At 46.8% G+C, this 9426-nt stretch overlaps 1 protein-coding gene across 1 annotated transcript; it reads right to left on the bottom strand.

The window, feature by feature from the left end:
- Positions 1-5200: 5200 nt before the first annotated feature.
- Positions 5201-5483, bottom strand: BJ212DRAFT_1489313 (uncharacterized protein; the record flags this gene model as incomplete). The annotated part of the gene is made up of 2 exons (XM_041341410.1): positions 5201-5398; positions 5445-5483. The coding sequence occupies 2 exons, from the start codon at positions 5481-5483 to the stop codon at positions 5201-5203; spliced, it is 237 nt and encodes a 78-aa protein (XP_041185364.1).
- Positions 5484-9426: the final 3943 nt, after the last annotated feature.

Below are 9426 nucleotides of genomic sequence, written 5' to 3'. Positions count from 1 at the left end.
TGCGACTCCGTTTCAGCTCGTGCAGGGCACGAGCATTAGCACAGCACTTACAGTCATTGCTGCTTCATTTGTATCTTGCCTCTCACTTACACATTCCACTCATTTCCTACCCGTTCGTTTTCGTATATAAGAGAGCATGCAAGTCTCGTACAGGATCGGAATTAGCCTATAATAAAGACGACTGTCTTCTTTCTATTTGGTTTGCCTAGGGAAGACCATAGTTTACCTCGTTTTGACTCAGAATATCTGGCCCGAAGTCTATCAATTCATCTCTCTCGAGTTTCATGCTCCCATTTGAACTCTATGTACAGGTGTTGAACCGTGTAGCAGACTCATAACGGAAAGAGAGCTAAGAAACATCCGTTATGGATAATGTAAGTAGCTATTCTACAGTTGTCCATTTCGACAATGCAGCCATGTAACGCGTCCATTTACCATTGCTCCAAGACGATACCTTCATCCAAGCTTCATCCGGGCTGTCGTAGCGTAAAGCTAGCAAAAGACCTCCCAATGTACAGTCTGACAAAGATAGATTCGATCCCGTGAATAATTCACCTGCGCCACTTCTTGTTCGCATAAATGTTGCAAGCAGGTCAAGCGCGCGTTCAATTTTCTTCCAGTGTTCCTCGCGTTCTTTGCCCTTGAGCTCTATATCTTCAAGTTTCTTCCCAAATGCCGCTTCGGTACGCTGACGGAAGTGGATGCGATCTCGTGGGGTCTTCTTGTCGTACATGTGCATGACCATAACGGGTAGCAACTGTGTTGTGATGGACTGAGCAACGTGATACTCGAAGAGGGCATGGAGGGCGCGGCTGGCAGGCGGACAGAGTGCACGGGAAGAATCGGGGTCTGGGTATGTGCGCTCTAGGTACTCGATTATGGGAGTCGAATCTGAGAGGAAAGCAGGAGGGGTGAAGGTATTATCAATTAGTGCTGGGAGAGTGTATTTTGGTGTCCCGTCTGGGGACACGCTTGTAGGTGGTATTCCGAGCGATTTGCAAACAGATTCGATGTCAGTCGTTTCGACCCATTTTGTTTCGTAGGTGAGTTCCTTGTAGTTGAGCGTGAGTCTGTGCGAAGTGCTAAAGATGAAGCAGTAGTGAGAGTGGTTGACTACTGGTATGACTGACCTGACTTTCCATGTGTTTGGTGAAGTAGGCACTGGAAGAACGGTTACAATGTCCAGGAAAATGATTTTTGTTACTGCCATTCTGTAGTTAATGGTTCTTCGAACAAGTATATAAACCCTACGGCGACGATTACAGACGACTCGTTACTTGTGAGAAACCTGCACGCGTCTCCTGCAGGGGTAAATTGTATTATGTAAATTTTAGGTTGAGACTTAAACTCACCCAGCTTCAAGAAGAGAGATATTCCCGCGATTGATCTAGCTCAAATTTTCGTATACAAGGTCTCTGTCTGACAGTAGTTTGATAATAATAATGGCGACACTTCTTCCTCCTCCGAAAAGACCAAAATTATATCACGGTGTCGCAGAGCCCGAGCCTGAGCCTCAGAAAGCATCGCCCAATGTCGTAGTTCAATTTGTGAACGAACATGACGGCACACCGATAGCACCTGCTGTGAACCTCCCAGCAAACGTTGCACGCGAAGGGCTTGAAGTACTCGTCAATCAATTACGCACAAAAGTTAGGCACTTGCGCTCTGTCTTCGGTCTACTAATGATTTTGGCGATCCAGGACGATGATGAGCATGTACCATTTGCTTTTCATGTTGTTCTACCCGAGGAGGCAACGAAACCAAATGCCCCAACGCGAATCGTGATATCAAAATCAATAGAAGTGGACGTTCTAGCACATGCATCACATGCATTCTCAGAAGAAGACGTCCTGGTAGTAAGCTGCGCTCCACAGTCTGTATTCAAAGTTCGCCCAGCTACTAGATGTTCTGCCACACTTTCAGGTCTGTTAATTGCTCACTGCGTCGCATCAATAATTGTTAATGTAATCGCGGAATCAGGACATTCCTCACCGATATTATGCGCTTCATTCTCCCCTACCGGCAATTTACTTGCAACTGGTTCGGGTGACACGCATGTGCGCCTATGGGATCTTTATACTGAAACACCGTCGCACACGTTGGCCGGCCATACTGGGTGGGTACTGTGCGTGGAGTGGGATCCACTAGAACGTAAATTGGCAAGTGGTGGACACGATGGCCATGTAAGGCTATGGGATCCTAAGACTGGAAAACCGATGGGCGATGCAATGAAAGGTCATTCAAAATGGGTGACGTCCTTGGCATGGGAGCCCCTCCACTTGTGCGTTATTGTCTATGGTATCTCTCAAAGTGATTTACTTCTGGCCTACCAGAAATCCATCTACCCCACGGTTGGCATCCTCGTCTAAGGACGGAACTGTCCGAGTATGGTCGACAGCCACACGAAAACTAGAATACGCACTTGGGGGTCACACTGCCAGCGTAAACGTTATCAAGTGGGGAGGCGGTGGTTTAAATGGTCATGGAATACTCTACACGGCTAGTAGTGACCGTACAGTCAGAGTATGGGACGCACGAGGGGTAGGTATATCCTTTCATCTCCACCGCGCAATAATTTAATGCTGTTTTTCCAGGGAAAACAACTTCATATTCTGAAAGACCATGCACATTGGGTCACCACTCTTGCTCTCAATACGGATTTCGTACTTCGTACTGGACCATTCGATCACACCGGGAAGCGTCCATTATCGGACGAGGAAGGTAAATCCTCAACTGCGCGAGTTATCTTCCGTTAGATTCTCAGTTAATATCAAATATCAGCTCAAGCACTTGCTCTCAAAAGATACACCGCACTGGTATCACGAACGCCAGAACTACTGATCTCAGGTTCAGACGATCACACACTCTTCCTTTGGTCTTTATTCGCATCGTCGAACGCGGAACCGGGAGGGGGTAAGACTAAACCCTTGACCCGTTTAACCGGTCACCAACGGCAAGTATCTCACGTCGCTTTCTCCCCCGATGGTCGGTGGGCAGCTAGTGCTGGGTGGGATAGTGCAGTGCGACTATGGGATTGCTCAGGTACGTTAGATGGTTGTTGTATATCTGATGACAACTTGGTTCAAAATTTTCCGTCACCTCGCAGGTGCTGGGCAGCTGGGCAAGTTTGTAGCTACACTGCGCGGTCATGTTGGCCCCGTTTACAGACTTGCGTGGAGTGCAGATTCGCGAATGCTAGTAAGCGCCAGCAAGGACGCAACTGTCAAAGTAAGTTTGACGTGCACGCGAGCGAGGTATTCGTTTGATGGATGTGCTGTTGCATCAGATTTGGGACCTCAAAACGTACAAAATTAAGTCGGACCTTCCTGGTCATACAGACGAGGTCTACTGCGTGGATTTCGTTGCTGACAAAGTTGTCAGCGGAGGCCGCGATCGGACTGTGAAAATGTAAGTTGATGCACCGTCTTGATGCATTTCGGTGTTGACGTTACTTTGTAGATGGAAGAATTAGCTACAAAACTGTAATTTGAGGAGGGTTACTCTGACTTCTCAGTACGTCAAACCCACATACACACATAGGCAACCAATGGGCAGGGCAACCCGTAAATGCTTTGGTGCTTTGCGACAACCACGTAGCTGCACGTGGACTGGTTAATAGTACGTAGGAGAGGCCTGATGTAAGCTCAAAAGGCAGCTGAACCGCAACAAGGAGAATTTCCGGCCCGTAGCCATGGCTTTTAACTCTGGCGGCCGCACCTAACACTGTCTGTGTATAATAAGCACGCCGGACGTCGTCCAGCCCCAAATACAGTATCTGTATGTTGAATCTTAGCAACAGAGTCTCGTGTGTAAAACGGACAGGAAATGGGACTCCATCAGTCATCATAAACACATCGCTAAACGACCATGATCCGATGGAATACACTTAATACCCGGGTTGTGTGCAGGCGCGGTGGCAGCAGGAGAAGGCAGTCTTGTTAATCCATTGACAGTGCTCGCTACGAACTAGCACTACTTATAAACTTAGCCCTGATCGTCAATCACTGGAGGCATATCGTTTATGATCACTCCGAGTCATGGAGAACTGGTAGTTAGCCGATCAAGTCATCATTACCACATGCACGTGCACGTGGTCTAGCTTCATGGTGGTGACTGCAGTGCTTGGGCACTCTACAGTACTAGGTCTTCTTTCACCATCTGGATGTGCAGAACAAAAGTAAGCAATCTCATCAATATGAATTGTGCATGCACAAATAAACGGATACAGACCACCGCCATCAAGAAGCTTTCCAATCAACAAAAGCCATGCACAGCCTTGAAATGCGCAAAATGCTTGCAAGCCGACCAAAGGCCCGACCGTAAGCGCTGTACTACAGTGAGTGAACAACAACTGTTTCAAGTGAATGAACTGATATCGAAGCGATTTTACCATACAGCTGGGGTGCCTATGTAGATGTCCGCGATTCATCGGTATAACAACTCAACGACTGCAGAGGGGCGAACAACACCCGGTGAAGATGTGTACCAGATCGCAGACTATGATCAAGTTGGTCAAAACACTTCTGAATTCGCAAACAGAGCTAATGATACGCCCACAACAGGAAGGACAAGGGGTTAACAGCAGCTGATGCTACACCTTTAATCTTGATGGCTTCCACTCGAAGGAGCTCTACTAGCTCTACTGATACAGGCGATGTATCAAGCATGAGTTCTAACAGTGATAAGAATGAGACGGAAGGCGAGACACCGAAGGCAAGGGACCTACAAACGTATTCCATCCCCGGGTGCCTGCTTGTTGCTGGTGCAATGCCATTGACGATAACACTTCAGCGCTAATGATCGAAGTCGCGTACGTAGCGGTATACTATTGGCATGTTTACAAATACCACATACAACTTACAAATGACAGCTCGAGAATATATCTCTTTCTAACTCTTCGCCGGACTCGCCCTTAATATACACTCTTATAACCCATCCACCACTGCGGCCCATGCCTAACCATCTTGGCGATGTAGTCCATCTGTTCCTGAATAGGACGCTCTCCAAAGGAGTTTTCTACATCTGAGCACACAGCGAGCACGTAGACTGTATCAATTCGAATGGCCAGAAGTTCTTCGTCAGAAAGCATGTCATCATAGTCGTCATCATACACAGCGATTCACTCGGCAGGCACCGAGCCACCCTTGGGATTCAAGCAAGTGACAGGGTCTAAATTGTTGATGCCCGTTAGATCAACAACTTATTCGTATGCTCGTGAGATGGCAGTGTCTTCATAGCCCCTGTCACAGCGATCGGGCAATGCTTCTGGGCAGTATTGCTCCCCAGACCGGACAAGCCATTCATGAGAGATCGCGTATCCGTAAAACTGGACATGAGGCTGCTTCTTCGGACGAACAAGTTTAATTGGTCGTTGCCTGATCGAATCCGGGGTCGAGATCTAGTAGGACCATTAGAGAATATGTATATTATGAGAGTAGAACTACCTTTAGTGCATCAAACGACTTGGAGAGTAGAGAGGACATGTTGATGAAGATCTAAGATAATTGATGGTAACTACAATTGGGTGTGAGGTTATTCAATATATAGCTCGCTGTGGACTGACTTTATCAATTGTTTATCAATGGGATGACTATCTTACGGTATTACCACCGTTCGACCGTCAACCAGTGCTAGTACAGGAATTGGACTGAGGGAGGAAGGTCATAATAGAATTTGAGGTAAAAACCTCACAGCGTATAAGCGTATACAGGAGCGACAAGTAGACAGGCCATAAGAGAATGATCGGAAGCAGGAGTTGGGGACTTGATGCGCACGCACCGCTACCGATTTGTAAGTACAGGTTTCGACAGCAAATTTTGCTTTTGATATTCTGACTTGAATTTGTGATGCCTCAGGGCCCTAGTTTATTGGTCCCCTGTTCCTCTAGAACACTTTCAAGCATGTATGGTGACGTCGCTAAGTATTAACTCCCTGCTTAGTCTTCCTCAATACCGTGTGACACTTAATCCTGCTCAAAAACGATTTAATATTTCGTTGACATTAGCAAGGGTAGTCTCGAGCACACTACCTATTATGTCACAGTTAATATCATGCTACTGGTTCATGTGTGTCCATCTCGACTATGATGATGCGGCTATAATCACCAGAGACAGCTCTCCACCTTACCCTACTGAGCTCAGACGGGTTAAATAACCAATCTTGATTAATTTTCAACTTCCCAGCGAGGGAGCGAATGCTGAGCATAAGCCGAGACACTGCAACTGCACTGATCGCTAACTGTGAGCTAAATAAATACGCTGCTCAGCAAACATTGATGAAATATGCGAGTAGAAAAATTCACTTTGACCAAGTTGCTGGCCCGTTTATCTGTAAGCTCCGGGTATTAGGCGCCACGCAAGCGAAGAGAAAGGTAGTTGACATACGACAGGATCTGTGGTTAAACGAGCACCGACTACGGAAAATGTGGCCGAGGCTGTGTACTAATTAGCGCGCTGATTGGTGCATGGAATACTCATCATTTACCCATCGAGACGAAGAAGACAAGACCACCACTGAATAATTGGTAAGCGTGCTGAGGGATACCGCTCACAGAATGGGACTCACTCTCGTATCAGACGTTGCATCAATTGATCCATCTGTAAGTCACGGGAGACCTTCACGACTCGTGCGATCGTGAATCCAAACAAAATTGTGTGAATGATAGTACTTGGAACGAAAACTGTCCATATCATCGATGGGGCAGGTGCAGAACATCCTGGAATGGCTGTTATCTTCCGCTGAAGTTGCAGAGACTCCGTGGTTGACTTCAGGAACGAGAGACTCAAGCCCATCGTTATGAGGGATGATAAAGCGCATCCCGCGTAGCTGAAACATGCAACCGCCCGTGCAATGGCACTATGAGAGTACATATACCACACGCGGAGGAAGAGAATTCCTGTTATTGTGATGTTTCAGCCAATCTACGATAGTTCGTATGAGATCACCGAGACCTTGATTGATGCAGATTACGATGATAGAAAGTTCAAATGCAGCGCGAATCCAACGAGTGCATCTTAAACAATGATTAGTTTATATGGGCCATTGACGAGGATACATTCAGCCTTACAACTAAGAATCATTGATTGTGATATGACTTAGTGAGCGCATTCAATAATAGACAACGAACTACCAAACCTGAGCTGATATTTCGGCTCCAAACAGCGCTAAGGAATTCGATCGTTTCATCGAATAATTGAAGCCAAGAATCACGATACTCACCAGCATTCGTTGGTCTTGGATGTCCGGGACCAGGTAAATGTCAGAACGACCCCTGAGCGGCAGTTGATTGGACCTACATCATGACGACAAATGGAAGATATCGATTCTAAAGCAGCTTCGTTAGATAAGGGCTCACTCCAGAGAGACAATAAAGCCGCGCCCACCAAGAAAAACAGAACACGCGATATGCTCCATGGACCCGACCAGAAGTATTCAACCTGAGACGCAAACATGATGGAGGGTAAGTCTTGACAATACTATGAGCCGCTACACACCTCTTCTCCGAAGGTAGTCAGTAGGTCGTAAACCAGAAGTGTGAAGCATGCTATTTCTAGATAATGAGCACTCTGGAATGCACTCATATCATCAACGAGCTGAAATGGTGTCCCAACAGAGTTGCTCATCATCATTATCGTGGGCATCGAGAAGCTGTCATGTCTACCTTATGAGCATGACCGTTAGACGCCAAGCACTGATGCCGTTGACATGCCGATGCATCATTGGCACATTGCATAGGAGATACGAGAAAGGAAAAAATCACTGATGCCGGGCCAGTCAACCCGATCCTGTGCGTTGTTCAGGACCTCGTCAGATGAAAATGGTGCTTATTAGGTGCCGATCAGTTGAAAATATGACCATGTAAAAGCACCGCGATCAGCATAATCGCAAGTGAGAACTTACTGATTGGCGCTTACATGCAAACTGACACGTTTCACCTAGGCTTCCACTGGAAGCTTATTCACGGCGCACGCCTTCAGGTGGTTTCAAGATATCCATTGTGACTAGGAGATCCAGTAGAAACCGGACTCGGCGCAATACTAATGATAGCTCTCTAGATAAGGAATCCCCGAGAGCCAAACCGAAGCCCTTGCGGTCTCATACTGCACTACGTGACTAAATTTAAAAACACAGCGTTAGTTGACAAGTCCCATCTACTTAGTAAGTGTGGCACACACCCAGTTTGGTTTAGGTAGCACGGGCAGTGCGGCAGCGCCCTAGACAGCCATACCGACTTGTCCCACAATAGGCTTTAACTGAGTTCCATTTCTCTGCGTAGATTAGTGATTCACGAATGAGATCTATGAGCAGAGCCATATTTGCCATCACCCGGTGTCAAGAAGCAACGTGACTGTCGGTGTTTGAAAATCATTGCCCAAGCATATCAAAGCATATCATCATATTGCTATACACGTGTCGTCTTCTGATTAAAGCTTCCTTGTAGAGGTAATCATATCTGGCCGGCGCTCGAGCTTCCGTGTGCAGACTTTGCCGCGTTGGTGTTATATCTAGTCGTTGCTATAGTTGAGAACGTACATAGCTATGCTTTTGACGAGGTATGTCCTGGTATGTTCTCACGTAGTGTCAACGTAGCTCACAGCCAAGGCAGTAGCTGCCCGTTCCGATCCCCAGGCGTTTGGCCGAAGGGGGTGGGATGATGGTCTGTGTGGGCATTGAGTCATCGAGGCTGTGGTTCGGGAAGTCGACATCGGTCGCCGGGACTCTCAATCCGCTGGAACGATGACATGACGATCTGGTTTTGACTGGCTCGAGAGTCGCTGATATGAACTATTAGGCTGAGAGGAAAAATGAATGAATGAAGCTCTCGTGGTCAGTTTGGAACTATGTGTTCGTTCATCTCCGTTCACCTTCGCTTTCCAGGCTGCATTGATGGCGCGAATATGCAAATGCTGACTCAGAGTGCAGATGCTTAAGCAAACCATAGTGTAAAAATTTGAGGTGAGTTCTTGCAAGTTGTTGAAATTCAGCGGAGTGCGACGTTCAACAACTCGTTTATAAAGTCTTCAGGTTGCCAAAATATGTTGGTCTTTGTTCTTGTCCATCCGTTACCTGTTGTCCGATACAAACTTCAACCCCGGCCCAGGGGTGATCATTGATATCATCGATCACTTGATCACTCGTAGAGTCTTGGAAAACTGTTCGCAACTCCACTATTCGGAAATTTCAACCTGTCATAAGGATTCCTTGGTATGGTGTGGAACAGGCATCCAGCACGACGTACTATGTTGTTATCAAGAATTGATTTTCATGGAGACGTGAACATTCAGGTGACCATCGGCTTCCGCTATCTGCTGTCCTTGCTTATATATAGGTGCGCAGATATGACTTTTGCTGTTACTCTCGTACGTACTCACCCTTTTCTTTTATGTACTCGATTACTTGTTACATGCCTCATACAAATTCACCTTT

Source organism: Suillus subaureus (assembly GCF_016647635.1).
Source record: "Suillus subaureus strain MN1 chromosome Unknown BJ212scaffold_258, whole genome shotgun sequence".
NCBI lineage: Eukaryota > Fungi > Basidiomycota > Agaricomycetes > Boletales > Suillaceae > Suillus > Suillus subaureus.
The sequence above is the reverse complement of the archived record's forward strand: the minus strand, read 5'-3'. Positions and strand labels throughout refer to the sequence as shown.